The sequence below is a fragment of the Podarcis vaucheri genome (genome assembly GCF_965113315.1).
Source record: "Podarcis vaucheri genome assembly, chromosome: 13".
Lineage (NCBI taxonomy): Eukaryota > Metazoa > Chordata > Lepidosauria > Squamata > Lacertidae > Podarcis > Podarcis vaucheri.
The window spans coordinates 54,161,707-54,180,305 of record NC_138751.1 but is presented as its reverse complement, the minus strand read 5'-3'; the positions used below and the strand labels follow the sequence as shown (position 1 = coordinate 54,180,305).

Here is an 18,599-nt window from a genome sequence, read left to right as displayed (position 1 = left end):
GGAAGAAGGGGAGGAAGGTGGAAGCGACGCGGATCCCGCCTTCTCTAAAGCCAGCCGCGGAGAGGGAGGGAGGGAGAGATTGGCAATTAATGGTGGGGCTTTTGTTAAGAGCAGGGGCTGTTGCGCTGCCCTTTGGGATTGGAGGCCGATCCCGTATCTATCCACACGTTACGGGGATTATCTCTCTCCCCTCCGCCGGGGCAACGGCAAGATGAGCGCTGCTCGTTATTGTCTGAAGCGCCGCTTGCGCGCCTGCATTTGCAAACCTGCAGCCGCCGATGCGCATTCCGTGGGTGGCGGGGCGTCCTTTGTCAGGCTGGGATCGGTGCTTTCCTCTTCTCCAAAATAAGAGAGGGAAACCCGGCAGCATCCAGGAAAAAGCAAGCAGGGGGAGGAAGCCGGAGGAGGCCGTGGTCCACCCAAGCCTGGTAATTGTGCGTGTGCGTGTCTTTAAAATGCATGTGTAAAATGGTGTTTATTTCCAAGGGAAATGCTCCCCCGTCTCTCTGGAAGCTCTTTGCTCCAGAAAAGCGGCCAGGATGCCTTCCCAGATGTGTAACAGGTTGAGGGAATTTGCATTTCTCTGCTGAGGGGAAAGGCTCGCTGGGCCACAGATGGTCATTTTGTTCCCCACCCGGTCCTTGTGGCGCAACATGGTCGCGTGTAACTTGTGCAGCCCTGCCTGCGTCTACTCCGGAGTAAGTCTGCTCTCGGGCAAAGTGTGTGCAGGGCTGCAGTCCTCGTCTGGGGGGCGAAACCCCCCCGGATCATGGGTAAACGTGGATAGCATTGCGCTTTTTAAGGATTTTTGATTTCAGAAGTTGGGCTAGACGAGGCATTCTGACATCTAATATTGGTGGCAGCATTTGTAAATATTTAGAATTAAGATTGAGAATATTGCAGTCCACTGTGGCTGTTTCAGTTGCTTCCCTGTGTAAAATCCTGATGAGGGAATACCGAAGGAGTGTTTATGGGATATACATCTCCGCGCTGCCAGCTTTTGCCATTTCAAATGAAGTGATCTCAAAAACACCATTTGGAGCCTGGCTAACCCCCAAGTGCAGGGAAGATGAGAGACCTGTAGCGCTGCAGATATTGCTGGACTACAGCTCCCACAATCCCTTGCCATTGATCTTACTGGCGGAAGCTGATGGAAGCGGCAGTTCATCAACACCTGGCGGACCATAGGTTTCCCCATCTCTGTACATCTTGGGGTTGTTGTGGCAGAAGAGCCTGCACTTATCCCTCTATAGCTTCTGTGGCCTTCCATGGCGTTTTCAAGAAGTCATTTGTACGTTTACATTCCTGTGTTTACCTCCAGACCTTCTTGTGTCACAGAAGCCAAAGCAATGTTTGCCTTGTTCCTATCCAGGCACTGACCAGAGCCAGGCCTGCTTAGCTTTAGTAAGGCTGATTGACACATGTTTACTCTAAGGTAACATATATGGAAGTAAACATGCATACAGATCAACCTATAAACTGAAATGTATTGTGAATTATCCTTATTAATGCAGGGAATTGCTTCTTTTGCTGAATATGCACATGGGAAAAGCATAATGCAATTTAGGATGATCCCCCACTCCCTTCATGTTTTTGAGTGTGGGGCAATATTTGAGGGGTTAACAGGATACATAATTAAGTGTTGAGAGAGAGAGAGGTGCTTACAATGAAATTTCCTGTCTTTTATTAATCATAATCTTCAAGACTTCTTCTGGGGAGGAAAGTCAGGACCCTGTGGATTTGAAAGGTAGGTATCCTTGCAATTGACCATTCCTGCTTCACAAGAATATTTGGCCTAGAGTTATAATGGACTGGTTTTAAGGTATGTTTGTTGGAGAGAAGTTGAAGCTGCAATCGTGTGCTCCCAAGATCTTAGCAGAGAGTTTTGGCAGTTATACGCCTTGATCCATGGATCTACCATGGATCTGCAGCACAGGAGCAACAATCTAGTCAAGAAGCTGGATACCAATACAGTGGTACCTTGGGTTAAGTACTTAATTCGTTCCGGGGGTCCGAACTTAACCTGAAACTGTTCTTAACCTGAAGCACCACCAGAGCCACACTGCCAGAGCACAATTTCTGTTCTCATCCTGAAGCAAAGTTCTTAACCTGAAGCACTATTTCTGGGTTAGCGGAGTCTGTAACCTGAAGCATATGTAACCCGAAGCTTATGTAACCCGAGGTACCACTGTATTGTTCTTCTTTGATTTTATTGGTGCTGCAAAGCAAGAGAAGAAACCCTATTATTGCTACCTACTGGCTATAATGTTGTTACTCAAGTTATAATTGTTAAACCAAACCCCAAAGCGAATCCCAAAGTTACTCAGTTTGTGAGGGGGAGGTTCCCTTTCATCCCTGTATCTCAAACAATCCTATGCTACATAGTCAGCTGTTACTTCCACCCCACAAACTTCACAAAGCTTCTCCTTTCTGCCATCTCATTACCAATAATTCCCACATGGGCTGGACTCCAGCAAAAAGCAGAGACCCATTATCTGTCATTCTGAATTCAAAAAACCATATTCCATTTACCAAATCACATTTACATTCCATATCTCCATTCTTTATGGTCAATGACAACGTGTTAGCACCCCTACCCTATCAGGTCTTGCATCCCTCAGCCCTCTAAAGCCACCCCGATAGCCACTCTGCTATCAATATGGATAACTAATTGGATAAACTAGAGTACGAAGATGATGCCCAACCTTTGCTGTTTGGTTCTGGCACGTAGAGGCATACTGCCCCTACACAGGGGTGTTCCAATTAGCTGTCATGGTAACGAGTAGGAAATGATAGCTCTTTCTCTTTTCTCAAGCCATCTAACTTAGTGGCTTTGAGGGGCTATCACTGTTAGAAACTCAGATATATAAGCTTAGGTGCCAAAAGGCTCCTTAAACCAAGGTTACAGCCAGCTCCCCCAGATCCCCAAAATCTAGAAAAATCTAGAAAAATAGCACTGGGCATTGCCATTCAAATGGTGTCCATGCACTGTGTCTTGTGATCAATTTTGCAGCGCAGGGCTTACCTGGGCTACGCCCCCCCCCCAATATTTTATTCCAGTTGGCACCCCTGGTTGCAGTTGCCCAATATTTTATTCCAGTTGGCACCCCTGGTTGCAGTTGCCCAAACAGAATGTCTAGTTGCCATTTGGGAGCAAGATTGCTCTAAAGTCTTATTTTTCAAACGATGAACTGACTGTTTGATTATCAGCTAAACATTTGACTTGTTCAGATGACACCCTTGAGCTAGGGTAAGCACTTTGAGAACTTAAAGAAGAAAAGTCACTTTATCCAGGGACAACCCACAGATATATAGGCCTATTCTTACCTCTTTTTCTTCATGGTGACCCGGACCATTCATAACTTAAGAATATTCTTCACAACTGTGAGCAGGGCAGTGGGGTGGGGTAATTTAAGACAAGCGGCAATAATTAACTATAACATTGTTCACTTCTCCTGCTCCAGCTGCACAGAAAAAAAGCATTTTGGTTCCTGAAATTCATTCTGATTGTGCAGACAAAATGTAACTGATAGAATTCTGTAAGATGCGGTAATAGTGTGTGAAAACAGTCCAGACCCAATGATCCCCAGGCATGCACTTCCTGTTGTGCCCAGGCCTCTTCACTTGGTTGCAAGTGGCTAAAAGCCATGTGCAAAATGCGCCTGGCGCCTGGCTAATTTTGAACACTGTGTAGTAGGGAATTCTGAATTGTGTGAAGTAGCACTTTTGTTTGTCCTGAACTCTGCTATTGGTGATTGTGTTGACTGACTGACTGACTGATGATAGTGTAATATTCTAACATTTTTGTGTGACGAAAAAGAACATTTTCTGAGCAGAATGTTATTTGCTGTGAAATCAATCATGCTTGCAAAAGTAAGCTGTCTGTTGTTGTTGTTTTTTTATAGGTTATTTTGGCACTCTGGAGAATCAAAAGAAAATGCAAAACAGCGAAGTGATAAAACCTGCCAAATACTTCTCTGAAGTGGAGAAGAGTGTGCTGCTGGCATTAGTTGAGAAATACAAATATGTACTCGAGTGTAAAAAAAGTGACGCAAGGACTATTGCACTGAAACAACGGACCTGGCAGGCCCTTGCTCATGAATATAATTCTCAACCAAGTGTATCCCTACGAGATTTCAAGCAGCTGAAAAAATGCTGGGAGAACATCAAAGCACGGACAAAGAAAATAATGGCACATGAAAGGCGAGACAAGGTAAAAAGGAGCATTAGTCCACTTCTAAGTAATCACATCCTGGGAAAAGAGAAGATTGCCAGCATGGTACCTGAGCAGGTATACTTTTTGCAGAGTCCACCAGAAGAGGATTCTGAATATCAGCCAGAAGCCTCCAGCCAAGGTAAAGTTGTTTTCTAGTGATCTACAGTAAACTATTCTCATAGCTTTACATTCCAAAAGTAGATAGAAAATTTGCAGTTTGCTCACCTGGTGATACCTCTTGTGGCGCTATGATTTTTCCAGTATAAGTAAATGAGCACAATCTATATGGATTTAACTGGTGAGTCATGACACTTGATAGGATCATGCCCTTTCCCTCAGGTGTGTCATAGCAGCACCATTTTTCTCCTGAAGAGAAGAAAAAAGTGAATGATAGGGGGGAATAAGAGAATGAGACATTAATCTTTTTTAAAAAAACAAACAAACCTATAACTTACCATTTGACCCCATGCCTGGTATATGTGTGAATGCATTTCTAATTATTTGGGATAATTAGTTTTTAACAAGTTCACTTTATTATGATTTTATTTTTAAGCCATTTTGAGAGGTTTGACTATAAATTCAGATTAACCTTCATAAATGTGAGTTTATATGTGAGCCTCAGGTTGCAATTAGGTTGGGTGTAAGAACATTGAAGACCGCTGCATTTTGTTCCAGTACAGCCATGAAAATAACACCTACCATTCAAACTGTTTATATCTTAGTTAACACATCAAAAACATGCTTGTATCCATTTGTGGGAGGCCCACAGGTTAGAGCAGCAGAGAGTAACCCTTTGTGGTCAACAACCACATTTCCTCAGAGGAACGTGGTCAGAAGCCACAAACCAGTGGCAGGACCAAAGCCTGGGCAGGGCAGAGCCGCTCCTTTTCTCTCCCATTCGTACACCATCCCTTCATTCTCTCATTCAGTCCCATTCATGCAAGTCCACAAGGAGCCACTGTGGCTGGCACACAGGCAAAGCTGCCAACCAGCAAAGCAGTGCAAAGTATGGATATCAGTCAACCCACCAGTGGAGCAGTCACTGGGCTTGGCCATGAACACAGCGGAAGCTGCAAAGTGTAGATGCCCCTAGCAACCTTTCTGCATCAGCCAATCTTCACACAGCTCCCAGCAAGGACCGCTGCTCTGCCCACCACATGCATGACCCAACACAAGAAAAGCACACACCCTAGGCGGACACCGTTAAGTAACACACGTGGGCACAGTGGCGCCTCAGACACACACAGATTGGGACCCCTCACGACGCCGTGTACTCCTGCATCACTGATGCCAAAGTACTGCACTCCAACAGAAACATCAAAGCATTTGTTGCAGACATGAGTGTGCAGCCCAAACAGACACAGGAGTGCAAAGCGCCATCAAAGAGGATCCACACTTGTCGCACACCCTTCCAGGGAGTCCACAGAGCATCCACATAGCCAGGACAAGGGATGGGGGGGGGCACGGCTGTCCCGAGCAAAAAGCAAATTACACTTGGAGATTTCTAATACCGGCATTGGTTCAATGTTCTGGAGTTTCAGAGGGAAGGAAGGAAGGTGGAAAGCAAAAATAACCTCAGCTCTGTTTCTCCCCTGTCAAAATCCTTGCTCTTCTTAATTACAACACATCACACTTTATGTTTTCTACCTGTTTCTTACCCCCAGAATCTGTTTTGCTTTGTTTCTCCTCCAGCAATGTTTCAATAAGTATGATGAGCAAAAGATTCTGTCCTCTACGCCCCAACCCTTGCTCCCTCAGTGCAGTTCAGCACTTCTTGAAAGGATTTTTTACCCACAACTTCTCCATTCCCTCATGCTTCTGACTCCCTCCCTTTTTTGCAAGTTGAGAAACTTTTTGCAAAGCTCTGCGTACAAAAACAGCACCTGTTTCAAGGACAGTAAACCTTCTCCTTTTCTGTAGGGCAAGCTACTTAACATGAACTGGAGCAGGTGAGCTCAGTGAAAAGAGTCAAATCTGTGCTCTGCCAATTCTGTCATCTTCCTTTTTTTTTCAAAAAAACCTACCTGTGCTCTGTCCCAATCTGTTTCTACATCCTTCAAGGCTGCACACCAAAGGAGGTGAAGAGCCGCATGTTGCCCAGCTGTGGGTTATAGCATCTCAAAATAAATCCTTGAGTTGAAAGAGACCTTTTAGCAGGAGGATATGAATTGTAGTTCTGTTGTTCTCTTCCCTGCCTGCTTCTTTCAGTACAAGCACTTCAAAAGACATCTTGGGCCAACTCCAAGAGGCCACTCTGAGCATTCCTCCCTATTTTCTCTCTTTCTTTCTTTTTTTTAAATTCTTTTTATTAAGTTTCATATACATAACCAAAAAAGGAAAACAAATCAACAATTACAAAAAAAGAGAAAAAATAATTTACGAATATCAAAACATAACATAATGATCTTATCCGTTTCCATTACAGTTATTTGTCTTCACACTTATTTCTTTATAACTTTAAAAACTTAAGTCATTCTTCTGCCCTCTACCGACCTCCATCCCTCCCGCTTTCAGGCTTCTTAATGTACATAATTTATTTTTCCTGCAGCTCGTGATTGTTAATGGTTTGCACATCGTAAAGATTTATATCGAACCTGCTATAGTTTTTAGGTTTCTGTAGTTCCCTTCGATATATATCATAAATTTATTCCAATTGTTAATAAACTTTGTATTTTTTTGGTTTCTGATTTTTTGTGTCATTTTTGCAAGATTAACAAATTCAAATAATTTTGTTTGCCAGTCTCTAATTGATGGGGTATTTGGATTCTTCCAGGTTTGGGCAATTAGTAATCTAGCGGCAGTTGTGGCATACTGAAATATTACCTTATCCTCTTTTTTGATTTCGTCCCCGATTATTCCTAGTAGGAAGAGCATTCCTCCCTATTTTCTCAAGCCTGCTGAATTCAAGCCCCCCACTCTGAACTTTGGAGCAGGGGATAATCTTGTGCTTTGAGGTGCTTGAGGGCCTTCAAAGGGCAGGTGGCCCAGGCAGCCTCCAGTCCTCTGAGGAAAGCGAAAGATCCTATCAAACCTCCTGTGTCTTGGAGGTACTCTACAAAATTCAACATGGTGTCAGTCATCCTAACTGTGAAGGCCCCTATAGAGCTACTCTCAGAGAAAAGCCTTGACAGTGGAGGCAAACAGTAGAGCTTTAAAGAGAGCTGAATTTCCTTTTCCTCGTCTTTTTCTCTGGCCAAACATTTTTTACCCATACCTGTGCACCAGAGGAAGTGAGGGATGCCTACAAACCCAGGGCAGCTGTTCCTCTTTCAGACTACCTTCAACTCTGAAAGCCCTATCCTCTTCCACCCTATAATGGTAGTGCTCATAGTTTGATGCTGTCACAATGTCCAGTGTCCTGAATCTGCTTCAGGGAAAGATGATGTAAGCTTGGCTGTGCAGTAATTTACTCTCGTTTTTAAAAACCACATTGATACGCCATCTTTCCTCCAAGGCTGTCAAGATGGAGCCCATGGGGTTATCCTAGCTTATCCTCACTGCAACAGCTCTATAAAGTGGTTAAGCTGAAGGTAGCGACCACCCAGTCATTGATAGTAAAGGTAAAGGGACCCCTGACCATTAGGTCCAGTCATGACCGACTCTGGGATTGCGCGCTCATCTCGCTCTATAGGCCGAGGGAGCCGGCGTTTGTCCACAGACAGCTTCCGGGTTATGTGGCCAGCAAGACTAAGCCGCTTCTGGCGAACCAGAGCAGCACACGGAAACGCCGTTTACCTTCCCGCCGGAGCGGTCCCTATTTATCTACTTGCACTTTGACATTGATAGCTGAGTCAGTGACATTGATAGCTGAGAGCCAGTGTGGTGTAGTGGTTAAGAGTGGTAGTCTTGCAATGTGGTGAACTGGGTTCGCATCTCCGCTCCTCCACATGCAGCTGCTGGGTGACCTTGGGCCAGTCACACTTCTCTGAAGTCTCTCAGCCCCACTCACCTCACAGAGTGTTTGTTGTGGGGGAGGAAGGGAAAGGAGAATGTTAGCCGCTTTGAGACTCCTGAAGGGGAGTGAAAGGCGGGATATCAAATCCAAACTCTTCTCTTCTTCTTCTCCTCCTCCTCCTCCTCCTTCTTCTTCTTCTTCTTCAATTTGGGCTTCAAGTCTCCCAATGTATGTTTAACACTATATCCACCACACCAAACTGGCTCTTGGGTTGGAAAAAATTGAAAATTATTATAATGGTCATATTTCTTATTTTATTTCCCCAGAACCTTTCACCGTAATAAACAGAGAACTGTGCGATGAAGACAAAGATCTTGTACATTTCCAGGTATGTGAAGGAACCTCGCAATCGGAGCCTTCCTGTTCAGCAGTCAGAATAACAGGCAGTAAAAATTTCAGAAGTAAAGCTGCCCAGGAAAGTGATCTGAAAAAGATGCATGAAGAAGAGCACCATCAGCAAATGTCCATCTTGCAGCTGCAGCTGATCCAGATGAATGAAGTCCACGTGGCCAAGATTCAGCAGATCGAGCGGGAGTGTGAGATGGCGGAAGAGGAGCACAGAATCAAGATGGAGGTGCTCAACAAAAAAAAAATGTACTGGGAGCGGAAACTTCAAACTGTTACAAAAGAGTGGCCCGTCTCATCTTTCAACAGACCGTTCCCTAATTCGCCCTAGAGAAGGCAGCAGCCAGCCATAAAACGGACTGGCGTCACTGGTTTATTAGAAGAGAATGAGGCGGGGTTCAGTTCTGCTAGTTTTGTATTTTTAGTTTGAGAGAATGCCTTCCCACTAGGCTGTGAACAAACATTAAGGAAGAGCTAAGGAAAATGTGGTATCTATTTGTTGTTTTTTAAGCCCAATAACTCAATTATTATCATTTTTTGAGCATCCCCTTATACACACAGGAAGTCAGTAGGCGTATTCTGTGGTGCACACTTTTTGTCTAGAAAGTTCTGAACAGCAGATACGTAGCTGGGCATTTTAGTATTTTATTTCAAGTCTGAAATTTAAATTTGTTTCCAAGAAGCAAGAATTCTGACTTATCCTCCATAAATGTTTGTTGAGGTGGGGCTGCTAGCAGATGCGCAGTGACTCAGCTGCATCACTGAGCCAGAGGACATAATACGTTTTCCGTTTATTAATAGAATGTGGGGAAAGGGCAGCATCATATCAGGAACAGCTTCAGAAGAGGGCATGGAAAGCTTTCAAACAATTGATTAGCTCTCTGGCCACAAGGGAAGTTCACCACCACCACATTTCTCTCCTACCCCTAACCATTAATGACGCTGCACTCAGTTTGCACTATAGGGCATGGCTCACCTGCCAGCTATATAATTTAGGGCAAAATTACTACTGTCTGGCCACTTTTCTGCGGTTGAAGAAGGCATCAAGAAAATTGCCATTGTGTGTGATTTGCAGCTGTGCACGTGTACTCCACAGTGAGTGTATACAGGATTGCAGCATCACTTGGATACTTGGCACCTCTCCGTTTGGTTCATTTCAGCTTGCTTGGCTTCTCGTCGTGTCGGGAAGGAGGCCACCTGTCCATCTAGTAGGATGCAGGTCCAGTTTGTTTGCACGACAGGACCACCCTCTCCGTACTGCACCTATCTCTTGGTCCCAGTCCACATGAGCCAGGGATCTGAAGTGAGCACCAGCCAAATGTAAGGAGGTTAAAGTGCAGATTTACTGTGTAACTTGGGGCTATTGAAACACATTGCATTTTTACATGCAAGTCCCTGTAAAAATGTGATGAGTACACATGGCAAATGCAGATAATTCCGCCGCCACACGGAGTGGCTGTGGCTCCTGGAATGGGTAACTGGCAAATGCATTGAGCATCACAATGTGTGACTGAGCTCTGGAAGAGTTTTCATCTTTGATGGGAGGCAAGGGACTGAGAGAACCCACCACCCTCTAAGTACGTGACAAAGGAGAAGCAGGCTTGCTTCTGTTTTAATGAAGCAGCAACCATGAATTTCCACGGTTTCATATGTAGATTTGGCAGTTATGACTAATCAGTGCAAATGGTGATATTAGCTTTCTCTTCTTCACAAAATGGGGCAACCTTGCTGTGTTCATTGGGCTTCAGGTGGTTTTCAGTTGGATTTACAGGTAAATCTTTTCAGATGCTGCTAAGACAGAGACCTGGAGCTACTTAAGAGTGCTGTCAAATCTGTTGCAAAACTAGCATGAGTGGATTAGAGCTGCCCCTCTTTTATATTTACAGTAGCAGAGGGTTACCAGTAAAGTAGGGGGAGGCATAGTCAATTTTTCAGGCAGGTATAAGGAACATTTGGGTGTCCAGACATTGCAGCTACAACTTGCATCATCCCTAGTCATTGGCCATGCTTGCTAGGCCTGATGGGAGTTGTAGTTCAGCAGCAACTGGAGGACCAAAGGTTTCCACACTAAGGGTACAAGCTTGTTGCTTAATGTTGGTGAAGCGCCATACGTTTGTCATTGCTTTCAGCACTCCCATCTTGGTATGTCAAGGAAAAGGGTAAGGAGTTTTTCCTCTTCTCTTCCAGGGCATGGGGGTGGCTAGAGTTGAGATTTTAAATAGTATATAATTGTGAGTTCGGAGTACAGTGGTGGGAATTACTCTGAATTAACTAAAGGGGATGAGCATGGTTTATGGTGCTGCACATGCGCACTGCACAGAATTAGCCATAAAGGCTTCCTCTTTTTTCCTGTTGATAGGATGGTGTGCTGAAATACCAACTTGGGGAATGAGATGAAGATCTGCCATTCATAGGTGCAGATCATTTACATGCTGACATGAAATCCTTGCTCTACCTCACTCCTCTCAAATAGAATCAAGCTCAAAGAAATTGAGTCGCTTCAGGTCTTTTCTGGTGCGTTCCTTTGACTATAAGACCGGGTACAAATATGTTCATTCTGGAAAAACAAAATTTGTGTACAGTATTTTGGTAATGCATCTTTTAGTGCAACTTCTTATTGAGGAGCTCTGTTCAAACTGTTCAACAGATCTTATGAAACATCTTATAAAGTGCACACTGGTTCACAGTTAACAGATTCCCAGGCAAACAAGAAACTATCAGAAGTATGGGGAAAGGGAATGGGAAGGTAACTGGAAAGAGGGCTGTGCTTATACTGTGGAGATTTTTGTGATTCTTAAATGAGTTTCAAACTTTGTATTTTAAATAATTTTCCAAAGGGAAAATAATTATGTTAGTTAATGCATGTGTAGAGCTTAAATACTGAATTCAAACCACTGCAAAAATAATTGCAGATTCCAGCATAATCCAATAGAAAACGAGGGAGCAATTGCAGCCCCAAGCCTCAGGAAATCACAAGCCCTTTAGAAAGTATTTTGAGGGGAAATGTTAGGCTACTTCTCATTTGCCTACTCCTTTTAGTGTCTTTGGTACATATTAGGATTGTCTGTTCCAAATTAGAATGGGGCTCCTGTTCCTGTGTGCGACTGGGAATTTCAGAAGGTGCACGTGCTCTCACCTCTGCGTGACAAGTTGCCCTTGCCAAAATTATCACAAACTACTACCTGTAAAAGAGGGGTCACCCATGTGGACATCTCTATAGTTGAGGCAGAGCAGCTTGGACCTCATTTACAACGAGACATTAGGTTTTGCTTAGCACCCAGATAACGTTCTCCATCCTCCATTCCTAAAACAAGCGTGTGTGGCAGGCAGTTTAATTCTAATATGAAGCAGTGCAAAGAGCATAAAACTCAGCAGTGAATTTAGCTGTCAGAAGTAAAGAGAAACTAGCATGCGTTCATATATTTTATTACAGAAAATAGTAGTTTAGGTTTAGCCCCTGCCCAGCTCCCCCTTCTCCTTGGATGCCAATAGTATTTCCCTTTTCAATGAGCCTCAGTTTCTCAGCACTTCAGAGTGGAGTTTTCTTCAACTGTGTTTATTTTTTGGTAGAGAGGGACACAAGTTACACTGCAATTTTGCTGCCAGTCTTGAGATATTTCCATTTCTTTCACGTTCTAAATTCTGAACTTTTAAAATACTACTTTATCATTTATTTTTTATTCCTGTTATGTCTTCTGTTCAGTGTTACCATGTTAAATAGATTTATTTCACTCTCTCCCTTGAATTTCCCCCTTCCCTGTCATTTATATTCTTATTATTTAGATAATATGTAGAACTCAACATTTCATCCTCTTTGCTTTTGTCTAAATAGAGTAGTTTCCTGGTATATTGGATATAGAACTGTATGAATTCCTCATTCAAATTCTGCAAGGAGAAAATCTAGATACTGTGAGATGTATGAATGTGCCTTGTATTTCTTTAGCGTATACAATTCATTTTGTTTCTGTAATCTGGGGTAGAAGGAATGAGCTACAGCAAAGCACAAATGTTCCGCCACCTGATTCCTGGTGCTTCATATTAAATTGCCCCCCTACTTTAGAAATTTCACCATGCATTCTCCACACACCAAAGTTATATTTTTCGTGATAAGGGCTAGGACCTCTTTTTAAAGGCATGCTGAGGATTCTGAACTCTGTTCAATACAAAATTTTGCTACTTTTCTGCACATGTGCTGAGTTGCAAATACACACAGCCCTGATTAATTGATCTGGTATGAACAAAGAGAAATACAAGCCTTTGCTATTGTCTAAAATACTAGTTCATCTAAAAGGGGCTTCCTCAACCTCTGCCCTCCAGATATTTTGAGACTACAAATCCCATCATCCCTGGCCACTGGTCCTGCTAGCTAGGGATAATGGGAGTTGTAGGCCAAAAACATCTGGAGGGTCGAAGTTGAGGAAGCTTGATCTAAAATTTAATGGACCAGTTTCTGCTCAACAAATCAGAATCTCCTCTTCTCATTGCCTAGTTTCAATATCCCCTTTTTGAGATGTTACTATCAGTTTTAGGGTACACATTCTTGACTTTTGTTTTTCGATATTTTTTCATGTGGGGTTCAGCTTCTTTATTCCATTTTAATGTTTGATTATTGTGAAACAACTTTTTATATGATGGTCCATAATCTGTTTTTTGTTTAATAGGACTGTTTAATTGGATTGTATTTTTTAAAATCTTCGTATTTGTTTCTTTAGGTACAGTATACAGAACTGAGAAATGTCAAGGGACAACTATATATGAATGAGATGGTGGGGCGTGGGGGAAATAACCAAAGCCTCATCAATATTCAGACAAGTGTTCTGAAAATAAACATTAGAGACCTGAACAATACGGTGAAGAGAAATAGAAATGTTTACAAGTAGAATTCTCAGGGGTGCCCATGCGTCACCCACAGACACCAGTATGCCCACCAGTACCTCCTGTGGAACCCGTTCAAGGTCCTCGTAAAATGTCCCTTAAAAACCCACAAGAGACAGTTTGCTCTTCATGTTCAGTTCCTGGTCAGAGGAGAGGGGCAAAGAGCTTCTGTCTCTGCGTAAATGTGGTGGTGGCCAATGTCGTTGGTTTTCCCCCCGATTGTGAGGCAGGGCTCTCACACCATTTTGAGGGGGTCTTCTTTTTCCCCTGTTCTTTTAGCTGTGGTGGTCATTTTGTGCCACACGCCACACAGCCTTTGTGTGATTGGTGCGCAGAGCACTTTCTCGATTTTCCAAGTATGCCCGTTGGCCTGAGAAGTTTGGTAGTCTCATCTACCATGCCGGATAAAGTAAGGCCAAGAATCAGAGAGCTACCTAATCACCCCTAAGGGATTGGGCAAGCTTTTTAGGGTTTTTCCTTTAAAGCTCCAGGGCCCTGTGCCATACCACAAGCTGCTTTTGAAATTCCCCTGTTTTAAAAGTAGTTTGCCATGAGATGCAAAAAGGCCCTGTTCAAGAAACACAAGACAAAATCCCTCTTATGGTGCAATGCTATGCCCCTACATTTGGGATTTAGTTCTTGTAACAGGACTACGATTCAGGCAGGCATATAGGAGTAAGGGGACTGTTCTGTATAGGATTGCATCATAAGGAACTTAGGCCTGAGTAATATCGGACTGTACCATACATTTAATCAGCCAACTTTAAATATATGGAATGGCTTGCAGTTTATAATGCTGAGCTATGATAAATCCAATGGAGGTTAACAAATTTAAGAATTGGTTCTCTCTGTGATTTGGTGGAAACATTTAAATATCCTAACAAAATCACAGTTAGATCATTGTTAAATGTGTGTTCTTGTGAACTTCTCTGTGCGTCAATTTTTAATTTACTTAGCCATTCAGAATCATAACTCATAACTTTTTGCTTTTAGTCCATGTATATTTCAGGCTTCTTAACATCATGGCAGCTTTCAGCTAAGGTCTCTGCAACTCGTGACCCATGAGGCTGACTGCAGCGATTAGCCAGATGCCGTGACTTGCCATGTGCTTCAGGTGCCCCCATTTCTGTGGTTCCATGCAAGCAGCAAAAACGGGAGGCTTATTAGTGAGCTGTGTTTTGTTTGATGGGTCACAAGTTTATTTAGGCCTGCTGGAATGCTTATATACCATTTTCATGACTGATCCTTAATATTTAACACTTGTCAAACTTTCAAATAGCTGTTTGTTGAGTATTGCTCCTCCCACCCCAACATCCTGCTTGCCTGTGTGGGTTTCTGTAATGTGCTGTGTTTGAGCAATGTGCCCTAGTTATACAGGACATGCCTGCTTTAAATATATAATGGTAATGCCAGACAAAACCTCTAAGCATTGGCCATAAATGACAGGCTCTATCACCCACCCCACCTCTTAATTATGGGAGGGCCAAGTATTTGCTAACCCAGGGATGGATTGTCAGGGTCAGTAATGAGGGCAATTTGGCATAAGAGACTAAAGAGATCAGGGAGCAGAAATAACAACAGTTTGGGGGTAGGGAGGATGGAATTCTGCATTTTAGGAACGGGGTGGTGGAAAGGGTGTACAGAAGAATGTTTAAGTGGTAGATTCTTTTCCAGGGTTGGTGCCGAGTCTACCATGTTTTCATACCCATCTGCAAACATAGCTGTCAAGCGTCCCTTATTTGGCGGGACAGTCCCTTATTCCAGCGCCGTGTCCCACTGCTGTCCCTTATTGATGATGTCTCTTAAATAAGCTACTGAAGGTAATGGGGCCCTTTCTATGTCCAGCTTGCTTTGTCAGCAACAAATTGTTGCTGTTTTTTGGTGTTGAATATACAGTGGTGCCTCGCAAGACGAAATTAATTCGTTCCGCAAGTTTTTTCTTCTTGCGAGTTTTTCGTCTTGCGAAGCACGGTTTCCCATAGGAATGCATTGAAAATCAATTAATGCGTTCCTAGGGAAACCGCTTGCCAGGCTGGCGGTGCGTTCCCCCACCGCCGCCCGGCATCGGAGCTTCGTTCCGATGCCCGGCGACGGGAGGAGGTCCGAGGACAGTGGGGAAGACGCGCCGCGCTTCCCCGCTGTCCCTGAGATTTCCCTATGGGCTGTCGTCTTGCGAAGCAAGCCCATAGGGAAATTCGTTTTGCGAAGCGCCTCCGAAACGGAAAACCCTTTCGTCTAGCGGGTTTTCCGTCTTGCGAGGCGTTCGTCTTGCGGGGTACCACTGTATGCTATATGTATGGGACGCGGGTGGCGCTGTGGGTAAAACCTCAGCGCCTAGGACTTGCCGATCGCATGGTCGGCGGTTCGAATCCCCGCTGCGGGGTGTGCTCCCACTGCTCGGTACCAGTGCCTGCCAACCTAGCAGTTCAAAAGTACCCCCGGGTGCAAGTAGATAAATAGGGACCACTTACTAGCGGGAAGGTAAACAGCGTTTCCGTGTGCGGCTCTGGCTCACCAGAGTAGCTTCGTCACGCTGGCCACGTGACCCGGAAGTGTCTGCGGACAGCGCTGGCTCCCGGCCTCTAGAGTGAGATGAGCGCACAACCCTAGAGTCTGTCAAGACTGGCCCGTACCGGCAGGGGTACCTTTACCTTTTTATATGCTATATGGTAATTTATGGACCTAATAGGTATCTAAAGCCATTTGCACGCAACAAAATATGTATTTTATAAAAGTAATTGTTGATCCCTTATTTTGGCTGCTGATCCCTTATTTTCGAGCCTGCTGGTCCCTTATTTTCAAATCTGTAAGTTGACAGCTATGTCTGCTTACCCCACGGGATGAATGCAGAGAGAGCAAGCTAGGCACAGAAGAAGTATCAGGGAATGGTCCTAAAGTTTACTACCTGAGTAGTTCTCAACATTGTTTCATCTAGTTGGCTGAGTCCTCCCAACGCTTGCACCTTTTCTCAAGTAGCAAGGCCAACATGCGGAATCCCCATTTGCCAAGATTTGGGGGGGGGTGTTGGGGTTGGGTGTGTATGGATGCCCTTTCTTGTGCCCAAGAAAATGAAGCCTAAATGTAGAAACAGAGTATGTTGTCATTAAAAGAGTGCTGTCGCCATAAGCTGTCGGTGTCCTCGGTGATTAAATCCATCACATCATTTCCAAAACTCCATTAACGCCACACCTGTACCCTAAGCAAGGTGAAATATGCAAGTGAAACTTTTTTGCTGGTACTCCAGGCCTGTTGGATTCTGTCCGCTATCACTGTTGTGTACTCTCGCAATGCAGATTAGCTTATACAGCTTTATCACCGCCAACAATGCCTAGGACTTCGTTTTATTGGTTTGTACTACTTCAGTGTGCTTTTGGAAGCAATTCTGCAAATCTAAGGTACGTATTGAAAATATGTAAAAATTTCACAACTGGGAGTGCTGTGGCATCTGTTAAATGTGATCTGCAAATACGGTAAATAAATTGGTACAGTACTTGAAAAATCTAGTGTATAAATCTAAAAGCAAAGCAAGTTACTTCTAGTAGGGCATCCACAGATAAGTAGGCAGAATTTATTTTTAAGTAGGTGGGAAAAGGGAAGATTGAGGCTTATGGTACTCTAATGTTGCTGTGGAACCCTTGTAAGGGTCCTTAAAGGCTTACAACATTCTGGGCTGCAGGTAGGAGAGAGAGAGAGTCACAACATTTTGTTGCAGGCTCGTTTTACTTTCATACTCTCCAGTGTACTCTTGATGGTAACAATTAATGTTCATATTCTGAAATGCAGCCTTGCATTGGTGAGACATAAAGTTCAGGGTATTGTTGCTGATATCAGGTGGAATACTCCTAAATAAACTGCTTTAAAGTTGACGGTATAATTACAGTTTTTAAAGTATATAGAATATTGTTCGCTCCTATACTCAAAAGAGTTCTGTGGTGCAGATTCGTTTTTCCACAAACAACCAAGCTTTAGTTTTCTTTCCTGGCCATTGTAAAATACGTGTTTAGAACTCTGCTTCACAAGTGGTGAGTCGAGTCCTGCAGAATTTTTTTCTAGCTGAGATGCAGTTTGACCCAGCAAGACAGACTCAGTGGTTAGCTGCATGAGCCGAGCTCCTCTGCCCACGTAAACCTCTGGCCAGGCTGATACAAATGAGAATTTTGCCCCACGTTTGTACCTGAAGTGTAGTAAAACTGACACTGGGTAGATTGATACAGGGGACCCAATAGTTTGTTGTGTGTTGGCCCACTATCTAGGCAAATAGAACAACCCCCTCCTCTGCTTACTGGGTATTCCTTCTTGGAGAGATAAAACATACTTTGGGAACAAGTGGCCCTTCTTAACTTGACCTTCCTATTTCAGACGGGGACCAAAGTTAAACCTGCCAGTCATGATCTCTTACTTCACCTACAGTGTATCTGGGTGGTTCTGATTGGGTTGGATCACCTGTTCTGCGGATTCATGTAGTCCTCCTAGAGATCAGCCACGTCAGTGGGGAGCTTACTACTTCAAAGTCTCCCCCACACATCTCTATGTGCAGAAATCTATGAGCTCTTCTAATTTAGTACCAAAGCCGTTTCTGCTTCTAGCAGATTAATTTACTAAACTGCATTGTGGAAAATACCGAAAACTGCCCCCACCTCCAAATAATGGATTTTTGCTCCATTTGGTTTACAGAACTGTGACCTTGTACTTCATATAGATGTATTTAAGGAATTAGAAGATCTTTATTATATAACTTAGTTTCATGATGGAATTTTTTGGTGCAGGATCTGTTTAATAATATTTATTTTCATCAGGAAGAGACTAAAGTCAAGCAAAGAATTCATAATAAGATGACTACTAGGTGTACATTTTAGTGCCTTGTTTATTGTATAATGTGTAATCAAAATGAAGGATTTCTGATAAAAATTGTATTGCTAGTAGGAAAAATTGTATATGCACATAATTGGTTCCAATAAATCATGAGTTGTTAATAAATCTTGAAAGTTTCCTCACTGAAAAATCCTATTGTGCTGTGGTCATTTTTATTTTACTTTTATCCTAAGGACCAATCCATAAAGTATACTGTGCAGCAATAAAAGCAGTACAGGGTAGCAATGTTATGACGGGGATGGCACCAGTAAAATTCAAAATTAAAACAAAAACAAAAAGCACTGTACACTGAGATGGAGTTGATATTGTTTACAATGTCTGGCAATAACTCCAGGG

The 18,599-nt window shown here is 43.4% G+C and overlaps 1 protein-coding gene across 4 annotated transcripts; it reads left to right on the top strand.

Annotated features, from left to right (window-relative positions):
- Positions 1-296: 296 nt before the first annotated feature.
- On the top strand, positions 297-15,278 carry MSANTD3 (Myb/SANT DNA binding domain containing 3). Of its 4 annotated transcripts, none has more exons than XM_082196471.1 (3): positions 297-428; positions 3,906-4,355; positions 8,438-15,278. In XM_082196471.1, the coding sequence occupies exons 2-3, from the start codon at positions 3,938-3,940 to the stop codon at positions 8,845-8,847; spliced, it is 828 nt and encodes a 275-aa protein (XP_082052597.1). In that variant the 5' UTR covers positions 297-428; positions 3,906-3,937; the 3' UTR covers positions 8,848-15,278. The 4 variants fall into 4 exon arrangements, with proteins under 4 accessions (XP_082052597.1, XP_082052599.1, XP_082052598.1 ...); XM_082196473.1 differs by having other exon boundaries at positions 301-434; XM_082196472.1 differs by having other exon boundaries at positions 329-440.
- Positions 15,279-18,599: the final 3,321 nt, after the last annotated feature.

Excerpts from the sequence above, each read along its gene's own strand:
- MSANTD3 (XM_082196471.1), top strand. The coding sequence starts at position 3,938 with ATGCAAAACAGCGAAGTGATAAAACCTGCCAAATACTTCTCTGAAGTG. Across the intron at positions 4,356-8,437 it reads GCCAGAAGCCTCCAGCCAAG|AACCTTTCACCGTAATAAAC; the intron begins GTAAAGTTGTTT and ends TTATTTCCCCAG.